This window comes from Dama dama, chromosome X (assembly GCF_033118175.1).
Source record: "Dama dama isolate Ldn47 chromosome X, ASM3311817v1, whole genome shotgun sequence".
NCBI classification, from domain to species: Eukaryota; Metazoa; Chordata; class Mammalia; order Artiodactyla; family Cervidae; genus Dama; species Dama dama.
Window position 1 is genome coordinate 42,900,167 of NC_083714.1, and position 18,378 is coordinate 42,918,544.

Genomic DNA, 18,378 nt, shown 5'->3' on the forward strand with positions numbered 1-18,378 from the left:
GAACAGTCATCCAAGTGAGGGATGATGAGTTTCTGAACTGGAGCAACAACAGCAGGGAAAAGGGTAGAATTTAGGAGGTATAATGTGCAAAGTATGATAACTCGATATGTCTGATGAGAAAAGAAAGACTATGACAGTCAATTTCCAGATTTCTGGCTTGAGTAACTAACTGGGTAAATGGTACAACCCTCATTGACATGGGAACACAAGAGAAGCAGGCTTTCAGGAGGGGGATAAGATACTGATTCTTATCCCTGGACCTATTGGGTTGTAAGGGTCAGCAGGACAACCAGGTGATGTCTATCAGACAAATGGATGTACAAGGGAGGAGGGAAAGAAGCCTAGACTGGGAATATAGAGTTGGGAGTCATCAGCCTCAAAAGAGCAGATTGAAGCATAATAAAGCAAAATATGCTCAAAATGCTTTAAATACAGTCATCTTTCAGGAATGCTGAAATATTAATAATGGAATAAAACTACAAAAGAGAAATTAATAAGATACTGTGGGGTCAGATATATATGGGAAGTCTATACTTTCTACTGTGAACCTAAATCTGCTCTAAACAACACAGTCTATTTTTTAAAAAAGAGTAACTTTCATAGAGGGATAAAACCTAGACTCTGAAATGACATTCAAAAGTGGAATTTTTTTAAATTCAATTTGAGATGGTGATAAAAACATAAACAAGTGGCAATGACAACTAAAGCGAGGGAAAGAGAACTGAGTGTGACACAAATAGGAAAAAGAAAGGAGCACAAGCTTAAATCAGTAAATTAAACAATGATTACAAACAGACACAAATTGGGATGGCTATCCAACTGATCACTCCTCTAGGGGGCCATGTCTGCACTACCCTCTCTTCCCATGAGATTCTACATCCCCTCCCCACCAAATTCCTATGTTGAAACTTAAGCCACAATATGAAGGTATTTGGTGGTGGGGTGGGTGGTCAGGAGATGATGAGGTCACGAGGGTGGAGCCCTCATGAATGGGATTAGTGCCCTTAAGAAAGAGACCCCAGAGAGCTCCTTCACCCCTTCAGCCATGTGAGGACACAGAAAAGATGGCCATCTATGAAGCAGGAAGTGAGCTCTCACCAGATACAGAATCTGCCAGCACCCTGACCTTGGGCTTCAGACTCTAGAACTGTGAGAAGTAAATTCTGTTGTTTATAAGTCACACAGTCTATGGTATTCTGTTATAGCAGCCCATAAAGACTAAGACAGTCTCTTATTAATCTTAATATTGTTCCTAATGAGAACTGTTATCTTTCTACATGACCTTGCCCTCCTAACACACAATGATTTGTCATGGGATGAAAATCTGATGTAAGCAGAATCCAAGTCTCACACTAGCATTTTCTGAACTAGCACTAAGGGAAGGAAACTTTGAGGGTGCAGTTCCAGGGCCGCTGGTAGCCATGACCCCTACAGCCAGAGGAAGCTTATTTCAAAGAACAAAGAAAACAAGTATAGAGAACTGGCAGTAGAGACAGAATCCCAATGATACTGTATATCCTACTGTCTATTATGTTGTTTTTCAGTTGCTAAGTCGTGTCTAACTCTTTGTGACCTCATGGACTGCAGCACACCAGGCTTCCCTGTTCTTCACTGTCTATTATGTACAAATGTCTATTTTAGTTTATGCTAAGAATGGTACAATACTTCCCATAGTTGTTATAAAAATTAAAAGAAATAATAAATATAAAGCTACTTTGTCAACCCTAAAAAAACTAATAAGATAGGTTTTTTTAATTTACTTTGGGTTCTTGGACTTAAGGACAAGTAGACTTAGACAAAAGGTTTTTCAGGCTATGGATAAAGGCTTGCTTAAGGGGAAACTCGGACAGGGACTTGTGAGAACTGGACCTATTTCTAGACTGAGAGCACTAATTCTATTTCTACCCTGAAATATTCAGTTTAGGAGTTAAGTCTTTCCTTCTTCACATGGGCAAATTACCAGTATTAGTATTATACTTAACTGTCTTGACTCAACTTATTTTTTCACTTTTAAATGGAATCAAGGGGCTACCTTGATTACCAAGTGGCTCAGTGGTGAAGAATCCGTCTGCCAATGCAGGAGACACAGATTCAATCCCTGGTCCAGGAAGATCCCACATGTCGTGTGCCACAACTGTTGAGTCTGTGCTCTAGAACCCGGGAGGCACAACTACTGAACCCACGTGTCACAACTACTGAAGCCCATGCCTGTGCTCCACTGTGAAGCACCTAGAGCCTGTGCTCCGCAACAAGAGATGCCACTGCAATGAGAAACCCACACACCTCAGTGAAAAGTAGGCCTCACTCACTGCAACTAGAGAGTAGCCCAAGCAGCAATAAAGACTCACTGCAACAATAAATAAATAAATGGAATGGAAAGCACCCTACTTTTGCCAACACTTAAAGCACTCTTATTTTTATTCTTTCATGGACTCTAGGTTGATATGGTTTCATTGTCTTTTTCTCTCTGACTTTCCTTAATGTCATATTCTCTGGTATTGCATTAGAAATCTCTAGATGTGAGACCCCAGGGTGACCAACTTAAAGCCTAGAATACTCGCCCCACTCCAAAACTGAGGGTGGGGGTAGGGGAGGATACTACAGGAACAGAGAAGACCATGTGGTAACTCTCTGCCCGAGGTCAGGCCCTGGTCTCTATCCTGCCACTCCTAGGAGAACAAGGCTGTCCCAGCAGTCAGGCCCCTGATCACACAATAGGGGACAAAGCAGAAAAGAAAGAGACGCAGAATCACTGTCCACAGAATCCATGGGGAAGAGAGTTCAGGCAGGGTTTGTGGGTGTTCAGCTGCTCCTAAGTCAGGGATTTCATGTTGGTTGCTTTATTAAATCAGTTATTCTGTCTATTTGATAAAATAGCTAGTTATAAACATTGAAAGCTGAATAAAAAGCTTCTAAAAATATTTCTACATTCTAATCAGATCATTCTTAAGTAAAACTTCCTGATTATTTTATCATACCTTCTCCTCCCTTAATTCCTTCAAAATGTTCAGTGATTTGCTTATCACAAAAAGCCTACTAAATTTGCATTTCTAAAGAAAAAGCACTATCAAGGATGAATACTTCATTTATTGCCTGTATAATCACATTTGCAATGTTGTTCATTATATGATAATTTTAGAATCTTTACTGAGCCGCCATGCAAATCTTCCTAGAATACATGGATCCATTAAACTGATAGCTACTCTCAAATCTAAGCCATTTGAAGGAATAAATAACTTGTAGGCAACAGCTATTATTTAGTAGGCAAAACTACTAAACAACTGGGTGGCACTCAAACAGTTCATTTGATTTGTCAGAGTTACATTTTTTAGAAAACTAAATTATACAGTTCAGACCAAGTATATTATTTCTATCCCTCATGTCCACTAGATCCCATGTATGAATCAGATACACTTGACTTTTTGATCCCAGTCCCACTCACTTATCCCAGATTTAAATAAGTGACTGCCAAACTAATTGCAGTAAATCCACAACTTCATATGAATGACTTTTCATAGCTTCTCTCCAGCAAATACATACACACACACACACACACACACACACATATATATACACATGTCCATAAATTTATATGTCTTCAGGGCCTCTCAAAGCCTTAAGGCAGGAACAGGAGATTGGCTCGATGGCCATGGGTTGGAGTGTTGCTTTTTATTGAGTGACTACTATGAAAATTTTCCTCATTGTGAGCATTACTATGACATTATGCTAAGTATTTATCTGCAGTAGATTCTGTTTTTACCCTCATTTCACAACTGGAGGAATTGAGTGTAGTAGGCAGAATAAAGTTTCCCCAAAGATGTCTACATCCTAATTCCTGGAACCTGTGAATATGTTACAAGGCAAAAGGGACTCTGTAAATGTGATTAAGTTAAGAATCTTCAGAGCTTTCCTGGTGGTTCAAATGGTAAAGAAACTGCCTGCAATGTGGGAGACCCAGTTTTGATCCCTGGTTGGGAAGATCCCCTGGAGAAGGACATGGCAACCCACTCCAGGTATTCTTGCCTGGAGAACTCCATGGACAGAGGAGCCTGGAGGGCTACAGTCCATGGGGTCGCAAAGAGTTGGACATGACTGAGCGACTAACACCTCACCTCACCTTCTGATGGGGAAATGATCCTGGATTATCAGGGTGGGAACAATGTAATCACAAGTAGAGTTATTAAACAGAGGGAGGCACTAGAATCAGAGAAGATGTAACAACAGAAGCAGAGGTCAGAGTGATACAGGGCCATGAGCTAAGAAATGTGGGCAGTTTCTAGAAACTAGAATGTCAAGGAAACATTATCCTCTAAAGCCTCAGAAGCCCTGTTGATATCTTGGCCTTAGCCCAGTGAGACTCATTTGGACTTCTGACCTCCAGAACTGTAAAATACATTTGGGTTATTTTGAGCTACTAAGTTTGTAGTAATTGGTTACAGCAGCAACAGGGAACTAATACGCTAAGCTTTTGTGATGCTAAGTAATTCTTCAAGAAATTCTAGCATATTCTTTGCAAATACAGCTCCAGACCTTTGAGCTTTCCCATTCAGTTTGGGGAAACGATGTTCCTACATTCTCCAGCATGCTGCCTTACAGATCTCTAATCTGGTTGGTTATATAAACATGAAAAGGCACAGTTTCTATTTTCGCCCAAATAAACCCTAGATTTTAAAACTATAAATCGTCTTTGAGAGCTTGTCAAAAAAGCAAAAGGATGTGAGCAAGGGTCAGCCTTGTTTTCTTTGATTGCGTTTTTCTTTATAGAAAAAAAAAAGCATGCAGCATAAGAGAGGAAACGACATTGGTTTTAGGCACTGGTTGCCTAAAACCAGTTTTTTTTTTAGTTTAGGCAGTTTTTTTTTTTTTTCTTTTTTGTAGTTCCAACATGTGACTGCTTAAAGGTGCCTCGGTAAAAATGAACATGTTGCCCATCTTCGCAGGGCTCAGAGCCATTTCTCCATCTCTGAGCCTGGCCCCACCCCAGCCCTGGGGAGCAGCTCCTACCGGTTCTTCAAATTCAGGAGCAAAGAATTCACTTTCTCCTCTTCCCCTCGCAGAGAAGACACTGAATCCCTTCTCTTCATGCCTGTCTTCAGATCACCCAACTATATGGCCTCATGACAGTTAGCACAGCAATAACAACGACCAGAGGCATCACTTGATACATTTCACTACTGAAGCCTGGAAATTAACCTTGCTTAATGTTATTTTATGCAGCATCTAAAACAGGCCTTTCACACACCCTCTGCCCCCTTTTCAGTTATCCTAGCTACTTCTTTAAAAACTTTTACAAGTGGCTGATACCACATAAAAGTTTGATTATTTTACTATAAAAACAATTTATACTCCTAGAGCCTTTCCTTTTCATCTTTAAGGCAAAGAAATGGGGTCACAGTAACAGGGAACCCTTTACTGAAAGCCTAGGACATACGCGCCAGGCTTGTTACGTATATTATCCTATGTAGCCTTTGTAACATTGCAGTGAAGTAAGTATTACGGCCTTTCCACAGATGGGCAAACTGAAGCACAGCGTGGTACACTAACTGCTTGCTAGTGGGACACTAACTGCTTGCTAGGAGCACACAGGCCAACCTGAATCCTAAAGCCAAGCTCTTTCCAGGACACTTAACCCTTTTCAGACACATCCTTCACAACGCACACTCTGAATGCATGCTCAGACTGGCTGCCTTACCTTTAGGAATAACTTGACCTTGACAGCTACAAAATGGGACAAAAACTAATAGTCAAAACAAATGCTTGAAACAATTTAGCATCACGGAGCCTACTGAATAAAACCATTACAATTTCACATCATTACAGAGTATTAATACTGAGTTGCTGGCATGTGATTGACCTCAATACGGTAGGAACTATCACTTTAGAATATGCTGAGAAAAATCTTATGACCTCAAGCTATAGAGAAGAGTTTCCAATGCTGTGAGCTACTTCTGTACTCATTCTTCCCACACTGAAAGAGTACAGAAAGAAAGAGTTACTCCACAGATCACCAAATCCCTTGCCAAGTGACCTCAGGTGTAGGACACTCCCCGGCAATGCTCTTTCCTTAAGGCTCACCCTTCTTGTCCCATATCCGTTCTCAACAGCCCCCCTCACTTGTTCACGGTCATTGCAAATTCCATCAAGTAGCCAGTAGAAGCCTATCCGTGGACTCTAAGGCCACTTTACCATCCTTCCAGGTGCCACCTATCGTAGCCTCCAGAGATTCTTCCAAGTCAAACCATGGTGTCACCAGCTGAGTTGCAAATTTTTCACTCTGGTCAAGCTGTATCCATGCAAGCAGAACAAATCTGTCTTCCACTATAGTTCTAGGCTTTAGACTTGATCCAATCAATTTCATTTCAAGCTAGCTGTTCCTACAGACAACTTCAAGTAATTAATTTGAGAGAAAAAGAGAGGAAAGACACCAAGAAAGATAATAGACACATATGCTATTCCTTAAGGTCCAAACAAATGTCATCTCCTGAGGCCTTCCCCACCAGCTAGAAGTTCTTTCATAATAGTTATTTAATAGTTATTTATGAACATGTCCTACCTTCTCTACTAGATTGAGAGCTCTTTCAGCTCTGTAGCCATTCCACGTTTACCTGTGTAACCCATATTGTCTGTAGCACAATACTAGATATACCTATTCACTAAGTACTTGTGTGTTGCATTAATTTCTGTGTATATTAAGGTGTGTGTATAAACAGAAAGGGCTTCCCAGGTGGCACTAGGGGTAAAGAGCCTGCCTGACAATGCAGGAGACATATGAGATGCAGGTTCAATCCCTGGGTCGGGAAGATCCCCTAGAGAGGATATGGTAATTCACTCCAGTATTCTTGCCTAGAGATTCCCATGGACAGAGGAGCCTGGCAGGCTACAATCCATGGGGTCACAAAGAGCCAGACACGACTGAAGTGACTGAGCATGCAAGCATGCATATACAGGAAACGAAGTTCAGAAATGAGAAAATATCTATGCATATAAAGGAATTAGGAATCTTCTTAACACTTAAGTCAATTACTTTTTATAACGAAAGTACTAATGTCAGTTGCACCCAACATTGCAAAGCACATACACGGGCATCTCTTGTGCACCATAAATTGTCTGTTAAAAATCTGAAGCTATTATTCCCATAATACACAATCATGTGTAGAGCTGGAGATACAATTTTGTCAAAATAAAAAGATTCATATCCTAAACTGTAATTTTTAAAATACTATCTTGTGCTAAGAGCTTTATTAGAAAATAAACCAGTTACTCACCCATGGATGTTCACTGTCATTCAACAAGGGTAAAATTCTTACTGGTTTATTTCCCTGATCTTACTTTTGATTCCAAGTGTCATTCTGTTCTATGACTGATTGTCACTCTCTCATTTTTTTGGTGTTGCCTTGATTATTTAAATAAGCAGGTATTCTATTTTAAATCACAGCATCAATAACGTTATCTTAAGTTTTGAAAGAAAAAGAGCAGCACTGAAAACTGGGCTGATGACCAGTTAATTATTAAATTAGCTATTGTTATTTCACATTTCTCCAAATGACATCTAACTAGCCCTTCTGAAATTTGCTGGGAATCTGGTATATAAGTGAACCAATGATGGGAAAATTTGAAAATGTATCTGAAAGAAGAGATTTCTAAATTCTAGCTTATAAATAACGGTGAGTCACTCTTTTTTTTCCTTTAAAAAAAAGGTAGTCAATGGGCTAGAATTCTGCATCTTTAACATTTGAATTTGGGGAAATAATTTTTTTTAATTTGAGGAAAACCTGAAATCAGAAAGAATTCAAATCATCAGACTTAACATTTTTTCACTTGTCCAGTAACATGTAGCCTTTTTAAACACTGATAAAGTCATCTGCAGATCTGTCCATGATACCATAATCTACTTGTCCATGGTGAAAAGAAGGATGAATCCTTTTGTTCGGTATTATTTTATTGATAACTAGTGACTTTAAGCTACTCTGCCAAATGAGTCAATATTGTTCATACACTCTTAAATAAATACCATGACGAAGGATGCTTCCTCATAAATTTGATCACATTTAGATCTTGATGCCTTAACGTTCCCCTACGTCCATATCACAGTAATCACATCAATGCAATCCACGCAAATCCGAGTCTCCACTCTCACCCTCCATCCTGAAAAGCCCCATTCAGCAGTTTGTGCTATAGCACCATGCTGCAGCATTCCTGCACTTGAACTTGGGAACGGGCTTTCCAGGACTGCAGGCAGAGCCCTTACCGCATTCCTTCTGAACCTCATCTTGCCTCTCGGGGGAGTTGCTTCTGCCATCTCGCCTATACACAACAACACGCTTCTTTTCCAATTGTCAATGCAACATTGATGAAATATGAGCTGCGTCTTAGGTAGTATTTAAAAGCGGCAGCCAAAAATCTCTATCAAACAAAGCTGCTGTGGCTGCTTCCATTACCACCCTGGCAGCGCTGCAAAAAAAAAAAAAAAAAAAAAAAAAAACCCACTATCTCCGATTAGTCAGCTGACAGATCCTTTCCTACTGCTCATTGTAATTCAGAGTCCACACATTCCCCCAATTACTTAGCCTGATTGAACCTCATGGATTAGCTGGTGCTGGACTGCTCAGGAAGATCAGGCTTTTCCTAAGAGTGGAGGAAGAAAAAAAAAAAACTGTCCTCTTAGGGGCTAGATGGGGCTGGCTTTCTCTGCGCAATTTGATTTTTAAGGTGGAATGCTAAGAATCTTTGTGAAGGTAGTATTAACTGATATCTTTATTCTTGCCCTATCCCCCTATGTAACTTGAAATTCAATTCTGTTTATTATTATTATTATTATTAAATTCTATTCTGGGTTTAAGCCTGGGAAAGGTTAATAGCTTGTGGGATTTTTCCTGATGATAATCTAAAAAGAACAGAACATACAAACTTTCTGAGATGGGTAGGATTCTCTACTGAAGGAACATTTCCCCAAAACATGTAACTAAAAAAAAAAATATATATATATATATATATATATAGTCTCCTATCATTATGAAGTATAGCCTAACTGCATAGTTTCTTTAAGAATCTAGAAATTAAGGTCTTCAAATTGAATTATATAATTACTTCACAGACACTAGTTTAAAATAATATACCAAAGACAGTTAGACCTATCTATACAATGGCTGTTTTCACCAGAAATTCTTTCTGAACATCAACTTTTGCTCTTGAAATTAGCTTGTATTCAATATTTACCTCTACTGCAAACAGTGTCCAATGGGCAAACAGTGTCCAATGGTTGAGATATAATTAATGTGCTTTTAAGTATGGGTATAGAGACTATACCATAAGCAGAAACATTTAAAATATTTAAATAAAACAACGCTGAAACTAATCTATAGCCAGTCAGATGTCCTCATCACCTGCACCCCCACTCCTGCCTGGCAATTATGCAAATAAAGGGACCTTGGATGCAGAGCTCTTTGCTGGGCAGACTTCTCAATTTCCCACTGAGAGAGCATCCCTAGGAAACAGAAAGGGGAGCATCACTTCCAAGAAACAAGTCATTATTCCTTTATTGACCCCAAATCAGTAGTGCTGTGCTGTGATTAGTCGCTCAGTCGTGTCCGACTCTTTGTGACCCTATGTACTGTAGCCTGCTAGGCTCCTCTGTCCATGGGGATTCTCCAGGCAAGAATACTGGAGTGGGCAGCCGTTCCCTTCTCCAGGGGATCCTCCCAACCCAGGGATCGAACCCAGGTCTCCCGCATTGCAGGCAGATTCTTTACCATCTGAGCCACCAGCAAAGCAGTATCAAGACCCAATTTCAAAACTGACACCATATGCCAACCAGTCACTCAATGAAAATTAATTTCATCAAACAGGTAGTTTTGGCCAAAAAGAAAAAAAAAAGCTGGGCTGGGTGATTTTAAAAATGCCTTATTATGACAAGTGCTATATTTAGTGTTAAATAATTGATTCTTATCATGAACTAAAGTTTGTTCAACAAGCCCAAGGACTGATCCTAAAGGCCAGGGCATGATAAATACCTGGATAAATATCATTCAGCCCCACTGATAGGAGTCTGTAGTACATGGAGGGCAGATGTATTCTCTCCAAAGGAATTTTACCTTTTTCTAAAAAAAAATTATTAATGTATTTGTGTATCCACAAGTCGTTTGGAGAATGATAGGAAGCAGCAAGTGGAAAGGTCACCAACTAGAATTTATGAAAATTCAATTCTGTTCCCACTCTTTTGGTTATCTAGCTATCTGACCTTGGATTCATCACATAACCTTTCCAAAATGCATATTGTATATCAATATAATTCCCTCATCTATAGGACAATTTATAAAGACATCCACCCATAGGACTTAATCAGGAAACAGAGAGAGTCAACATTACTTAATAAATGTGAAAGTGTTTAAAAAAGCAAAAATGTATTATATAAATTCGATGTTTTACTATTTTATTTTGGTGACTTTCATGAATCTGGTATTAATTCTTCTCTCCTCTGTTTTAAGAAATAAAAAAACTACCATACTGACTTGTTCAAGATGAAGAATAATTCATAATGGGTATGAAAATAATAATGATCTCATTGATGATACCGTGTGTCAGTGTATTTCTTATACTCGTCAGCAAGTTAGTAGAACAAAAAAGAACTCTGGTTCAGAAGTCCAGCAACTTAGATTTCTGTCTTGGCTTCACAACTAAACCAACTGCCTCTGGTGGGTGTGGCCTCTGTGTCGGTTGGTTGTGAGATGAAGGAAGAATTTCATTGGCTGATGATACTGAACTCTCAAAGAAAAAACATGGATTGATTCCCAGCTTCTCTGGTCTGATAGAGCAAGTTGACCACATGGCACTTCCACAGACAGCCCCACTCTTACCAGCTCAGGAAGAGCCTATGGGTTCCTCACCTCCCTCTTTTCTATGAAAGAACTGTCAGACAATATCCAGATGAGCCTAATAATGTAAAAAGATCATCTCAGCTGTGGGCAAGACTGCATCTCTCATACTGTCTCCTTTAGGGACTCTCTGGGTCTTGGGGAGCTGGGGACTAGACTCTAATTGGGGAGATATGTCATTTTGCAGGTGACTCCGTACCCTCTCTGTCCCAGGGGAAAGAAAAATCTAGAAAGATACACACCAAAATGTTAAAAAGTACTTATTTCTGGATGGTTGGATTATTAACTATTGTTTTAAACCTCCTTCTTTATACTTTTCAATATACAATGTGTATACAACATGGTTATTGCTGTTTTATAAAAAGTTCACATAAAAAACTGCCTTGCTTTGAAAGGCATAGGAGACCATGAATCTCTTCTCACTCAACTTGAACCATTAACTACTCATTATTTCCTATAAGGTTTTCTATTGAGTAGAGTTGTTCAGCTCAATCTCCTTTACCAGTTCTTCTCTCTAGTTTCCCACCTCTCCATTCCATCTATTTTTTTTAGCCTCCATCAGAATAAAAATAATCTGTACCCCCACAAACAGAAAGTATAATGCAAAACAAAAATAAGAAGTTACTATAGAATAAATTGGTACTTACTGAGATTTTCTGGAGAGATGTTTTGAGAGAAGACCAGGTATCCAATCTTCGATCAAGAATAATGGTAAATCGGGAGTCAGATCCATTTTGCCTAGAAGATAAGAGGAAATAATATGTTTTTCTTAATAGTAACCCAACTTTGCTAAATATGTCCTTACTTCTGATTATTTCATTTACATGTGACGTCTGGCCTGAAGACAGATTTGGGAAGCTATCACAAGGTGCTACAATGAAAAATCAATTTAATTCCATATTCTACTACAATTTAAAATTTCTTTTTGCCACTTATGTCAATCTTTTAAACAGGTAAGTGCCACTAAAATGGATTTGGAATACTGTGATTTGGGGCATGGGAAAACATTAGAGACAGCTGTCCTTCATGACATCAGATTTAACTTCACGGCAATCCATCATAAGTCAATGATCCATTAATTCATTCAGAAAAACACTGTTAAATCTCTTGCCTGTTCCTTGAGGGAAGGCAGCGTAATGCATAATAAAACTTTTATTTGCCGTAAAGAGACCACTTTCAAGCTTTAAGAGGTACAGTGTAAATTTTGTTTTCTGGGATTTGATTTTTGTTCGTGCGTGCTTAGTCACATCGGTCGTGTCCGACTCTTTTCGACCCCATGGACTGTAGCCTACCAGGCTCCTCTGTCCATGGGATTTTCCAGGCAAGAGTACTGGAGTGGGTTGCCATTTCATTTTGTTCTATTTTGTTCCATTCCATTTTGTTCATGAGACTCTTCATAACATTACCATTTTAGATTAACGCCTTCTTAGAATTCAGGATTAATAACCAGAAAACATTTCCTTTAAAAAACTTGTTTGCAAACTAAATAAAATCTTTAAGGGAGCTTCTGAAACTTTCCCCTTAAAGCATTCTCATCTCAAATGATTTCTAATATCAAGAAGTTACTCCTAATCCATTTCAATATCACTTTTAAGTCTATTTAACTTTGTCTTCTTATTTTATCCTTGGAAGAAATGAAGAATAGCTGTCTAGCTATTGGCTAGTGACAGTTTCTTTTAGACTTTATGATCATCATTTTCAACCTATGTTCTTCTACATGGGGACAAATACTTCTTCGTCCCCAATTTTGTTTTCATAGATCCTCAGTACGATTTTTATAGCAATTTAAGTAGTGGTCAGCTTCTGCTTCTAAGTTATTTCTTATCTATTCTGAAAGTGAGTCTTATAAATCATTTAAAATAATAATAGCCACACTAAAACATCATTTTCTTGTTATTACATTCAAATAGGTATCCAAAAAAGAAACCAAATTGAAGAACACAATGTAATGAAATGCTGTACCTTGCAATAGAGGTCAAGTAAGTCAGTACTTTTGCTATAACTTCTTCTGGTATGCATTTGAAATTACAATTTTCTGGAAATGTAATGATCCAAGCATCATCCTTTCCCCGGCCACCTAAAACAGTATCAAAAACCAAGTTAACATTTATGTCACAACAATGTAAAATAGAGGATTTTAGATTTGAGAGGCGTGATAAGAAGACAGGTTGGGGCCAATGCAACTTTTACAAGGATGATGACCTCCACAGAAACCAAAATGGCACCATGCTCCTGCTTAAGTGCAAAAAGTGGCAGGGTGGGGCACTTATTCAGGGGCCAATGATTAAGGCTTCCAATGCAGGGTGAGAGTTCAATCTCTGATCGGGGAACTAATATCCCACATGCCATAGGGCATGGCTAAAACATCTTTTAAAAATGCAACAGGGTGGTTTTGAAATTGAAAAGAAGAAGGAAAGAAAAAGAGAAAGGGGGGGGAAAGACAAAAGAAAGAAAGGAAGAGGGAAAGGAGGGAGGAATACGAGACAGCAAAATGAGGAAAAAATGTCATGGAATGTGTGTAATAAACAGAGTTGAAAATATCACTGATCCCTCATATTGGACAACCATGGGTATTGGAAAATAACTGTCTCTATACCAATACTATGAGTTTAAATTCAAAATGAGTCACTGACAGCTTGATAACAAGTGGAAACCTTGAAAAAATTAACCCCTTAGAGTCATGGTGAACATGAAAGAGTATAGTAAACAAACTACAGGTAATAAGTAATGTTCTAACAGATTGGTGGAAGAAACAACATAAGGAATAATAGCGGCAATGGTATAGGAATCTTACTAATGCAAAGAAAGAAAGACCACAAAGTATAAAATTCAGTGTTCATCCCACTCCACGGCCCTCTACACAACCTAGAGGATTGAGAATGAAAGCCACCTAAGTGCAGGGGTGAACCTTCCATGTGCCTGAGGTCCCATTCTATAGTCAGCCTAACACCTGGGCACAGAGTAGGTGCTCAATACATTTTTAGTGTTAAATGGAAGTTGAAGGATTATTTTAGAAGGCAAGTTGTAGGGTGGCCTTTGAATCTGGCTTGCTAAAAGAAAACTTTTGAGAGATTTTGTTGTAATTCTCATTTGGCTGAATTTAAGTGAATAGAGATATAAGACATAAAAAAATTCAGTATGCAATAAAACTATGACAAAGGCAAAGGAGATAAAGTAGAATGATGAAACAACTAATTCCAAAAGAAAGCAAAAATGGAAGGAAAAAACAAAGAACTAACAGGACAAATAGAAAACAAATTGTAAAATGATAGATTTAAACCAAGTCACATGCATAATCATGTTAAATGTAAATGATTTTGACACTTCAATTAAAAGTTAGAGATAGTCTAACTGGATAAAACAATCAAGACCCAACTATATACTGTCTATGAGAAACAGACTTTAAATATAAAGGCACAATGCATTAAAAGGAAAAAGATGGAAAAAGATATATCATGCTAATTAGTCCAAAAGAGACTGTCTAATATCAGACCAAATAGATTTGTCAAAATTAGAAGATCATTTGATAATCAAACGGTGGTAAATTCATCAAGAGGACATAATATTCCTAAGTGCTTATGTATCTGATAACAGAGCTTCAAAATACAAGAAACAAAATGGATAGAGCTCCAAGGAGAAATAAACAAATTCACAATTTTAGTCAGAAATTTCACCACCCCTCTGCATAACTGATAGAAGGAGTAGCTGGGAAATTCACTAGGAAACAGTACACCTGAACAACAATTTCACCACAGTGACTTAAGTGATGTTTCTACAATACTCTATCCAACAAAAGCAGAACGCACATTCTCCACTAGAGCACTTGGGAAAAGGTCAAATTCATTCCTTGCCTTAATCTTTCTCAACAGAAACTTAAGGGAGGGGCCCCATTCCCATAGTACTTTTTTAATCAGACTAGACCAAAGTAATGAATCAAACTAGACCAAAATAATAAATCAAATGATGATAAATCTTTACAACATTCTAGACGTAAAGAGCAAGATGAAGAAAGATAATCATGGAAAATGATGGCATCCACCCAAGAATTTTAAAGGAACTCAAAGGAGACACTGTACAACTATGAACCAAGAGACTTAGCCAAGCAAGAAACAAGGGGCCTCTGTAGATAGGGTATGGTGTAGAACTAGGAATATAAATAATATATAACATATAATGCAACATATATATGTTAGACTTGCCGAGCAGTATTTAGGCAAACTATACCTACCAAAGGAAAGAATGTTGGTTCTTATAAGGGTAGATTCTCATCAACTAATCAATAAACTGTTATCACCACTGAGTACCCACAAGTGTTGCTGCAGCTGTTGTTGTTTAGTCGCTAAGTCATGTCTGACTCTGTGCGACCCCATAGACCACAGTCCACCAGGCTCCTCTGTCCATGGGGTTTTCCAGGCAAGAATACTGGAGTGGGTTGCCATTTCCTCCTCCAGGGGGTCTTCCCTTATCAGGGATCGAACCCACATCTCCTGCACTGGCAGGCAGGTTCTTTACCACTGAGCCACCAGGGAAGCACAAGTGCTGTAGGTACTAGGTAGTAGACATGTGAGAAAAGAAAGGAGATATTAATATTCTAAATAGGGAGGTTTTTGTCATTTTTAACATTGGGAACCCTTTCTTCAAAAGAAACGATAGACAAGACGTATTTTGAAAGCTACAAAGATCAGATAAGAAAGGAAATTATGGAGAGGGATCTAGATCGGCAAACAGGTCCCGAGGGTGTTTCCATTTGAACACAATTTTAAAAACACTGAGGAGCTTCTGCAAAATCCCTTAATCTAATAGTGAAAGCCTGTCACACAATTATACCACTTATAAAATAAAAACATAAAACCTCATTAAGTCACCACTAATTCACAATTACTGTTAATTCTAATCATTAAAGCAGAAGCCAGATGGAAGTGTCCAATTAGGATCATCTATAAAGTAATTGCTCATTTGGTAAACCAAGCACGTAGGTATCATTTTAGGAGAAATAATTTAACTACTTAGAAGGAATAAGATGGTCTCTTGTACTCTCAACACCTAAGAAACATTTTCATACAAACAACACATATACTTGTAAACTGTTCTTATCCATTTAATACAATAAATATAATGTTTAATGGCATAGTTCAAGTTACTCTAACACCTGAAAACGAATTTGCTTGTCCTTAAGCAAAATTTCCCCTAGATATCTGACCAGATTAAAACAAGAGGGGTGGTTTCCTATTGCTGTATCTCTAAAAATATGTAATGCTACTGAGCAGTTTTATTCACAAGAGCGAAAAGGTGCAAGCAACCCAAATGTCCACCAATGGATGAATGGATAAACAAACTAACTCATCATAGAATGGCATATTCTTCAGCCTTAAAAAAGGAAGGAAATTCTGATATATGCTACAGCATAGAAAGACCTGGAGGACATTATGCAAAATGAAAAAAGCTAGTCACAAAAAGACAAATACAGCATGAGTCCACTCATATGAGGCACCAAGAATAGTCAAATATGTAGATACAGAAAGTATCAATATAACAGTAATTACCAGGGGTTAAAGGGAGGGGGGGAACGAGGGGTTATTTTTCAACCAGTAGAGAGTTTCAGTTTTACGAGACAAGAAGAGTTCTGGAAATGGATGGTGGATGGATGGCTGTATAACAATGTGAATGTATTTAATACCACTGAACTATACACTTAAAAATAGTTAAGAAGGTAAATTTTATATGTATTTCATAATACATACATTATTCACAATTTTTAGAAATAATACACAAATGCATGTACATTTTAGAAAAGTCAACTTTTTATCATGTGTACACTGCTTAATTAGGGTGACTCACAGCATTTTTAATGAACATTTAAGTCATCAGAGCTATGGCAGCAGGGAAAACCTCAGAGAAATCTGTGGCCGCCCTCTCACTCAGCCTGCACCCACCTAAGGAGATGGATCCCACTTTCACTCATCATGGATTGCTAAAGATGTTCCCGAGTGTCCAGTGTACAAGGCTGGTAAGCCTGGTTTTAATCACATATCTAAACATATTTAAAACCTCTAGTTATTCTCTAAATGTCCATTTCTTTAGCAACTACATGCACAATGCATAAATGTTTTTTAAAATATAAAAATTATATAGCCACCTATAAGGACCAAATTAACTTTGTTAATGGATTCAAACATGTATCTCATCTTAATATATGAAAATGTCTGCTTACCAGACAGGAAGGCGATGTCTTGCATTAAGAAGTGGCTGATGTCCTTTACACAGGGAAGCACTTCGTCTTCTGTGACAAATGAGAAAGGGAGAGAAACAATAGGCACATTAGAGAACAGCCAGAAATGCACAGGGGATTTCTTAGCGTGCAGGAAAGAACTCTGGGGGGTCCCAAAGATCTGCCTCCGCAGACGCAAGGCCGACCTTCTTCTCTTTACTCCTCTCAGCCACCTAAGAAGGAAATAACACTCTGGACAGTGTCACTGGATAAATAAGACCAGTTGTCCTCATTCTCAGAATCTATGCCTGGGACATAAACTACTCTCAGTGACCAAAAAGCCAGGGGCAAAAGTCCAAACTCTAGGACATCTGGATTTATCTAAAGGGTAGACAGAAACGAAGAGACACTGTAGCATAGTGTATTCTACTTCTGATAATGCCTTTCACTCTGCAAAGCTTTATTAGTGATTACAAAGCATTTTTCGGGTCCTTTATTGCATTGGATCCTTAAAAAACCCTGGAGAAAGCTATTATTATCCCATCTTACAGGTCAGGAAAAGTGTCAGAGATCTAGTATAAAGCAGTGGTTAAACATACAGCTTTTGAGTCCAAGAGACCTGAATTCCAATCCCAGCTTGCTGCATATACTGGCTATAAAAACATGTACAAGTTACTTAGCCTCTCAGAGTCTCAAGTTTCCTTACCTGTAAACTGGCCATAATAATATATACCTCACAGGGTGCTGTGCCAACCAAATGCAAAATAACTGGCATAAGAGTCAGTGTTCCTTGAACAGCAGCCTATTAACTCATCTTTGACCATTAGAGGTGGGACACATCCATGTGATCTTCAATATATTTTAGTTGTCCCAGATCTTAAGTGCTAATTTGTAATGTTCAATTCTAGTGAGCTCCACAGGGGCCCCAGATCAAAGTCCACTACCTGCCTCTGGTCCATGAGCCAGGATAACTTTTTCAAAGAAAACGGGCCATCAGACTCAGCTATTCTGGATCATTGGTTTTAATGCCTGTGGTTCCACATTTCTCAGAGAAGCCATGTCTTCCCCCTTGCCCACTGATACAGAGGGCCTTCAAAGACCTGGTCTCTGGTGGTGTCAGGCCGATGACACATTCCCCTTCTTGGTGATCTTCAGATCATAGCATGTGGAGGGCTTGTATCCAGGCCCATCCTGCTCAAGGGCATTGCACACACAAGTTCTCAAATGACCCACACTAGACAATGGAACAGGGGCTCTGTTACAGAGCCATACACACACATACAAAATTTGAAACATAAA

At 38.6% G+C, this 18,378-nt stretch overlaps 1 protein-coding gene across 4 annotated transcripts in view; it reads right to left on the reverse strand.

The window, feature by feature from the left end:
* Positions 1–17,107, reverse strand: part of MCF2 (MCF.2 cell line derived transforming sequence) — a 76,510-nt gene extending 59,403 nt beyond the window's left edge. For 2 of the 4 annotated variants that reach the window (XM_061136061.1, XM_061136060.1), the window contains exons 1-3: positions 17,083–17,107; positions 12,834–12,948; positions 11,519–11,609 (exon numbers count right to left, since the gene is read on the reverse strand). In XM_061136061.1, the coding sequence (XP_060992044.1) occupies positions 11,519–11,609; positions 12,834–12,948; positions 17,083–17,107 (231 nt within the window). Of the gene's footprint in view, positions 1–8,248; positions 8,300–11,518; positions 11,610–12,833; positions 12,949–17,082 lie in introns of those variants that run through there. The other 2 variants (XM_061136063.1, XM_061136062.1) reach the window with 1 other exon arrangement.
* Between the last annotated feature and the right edge of the window lie 1,271 nt (positions 17,108–18,378).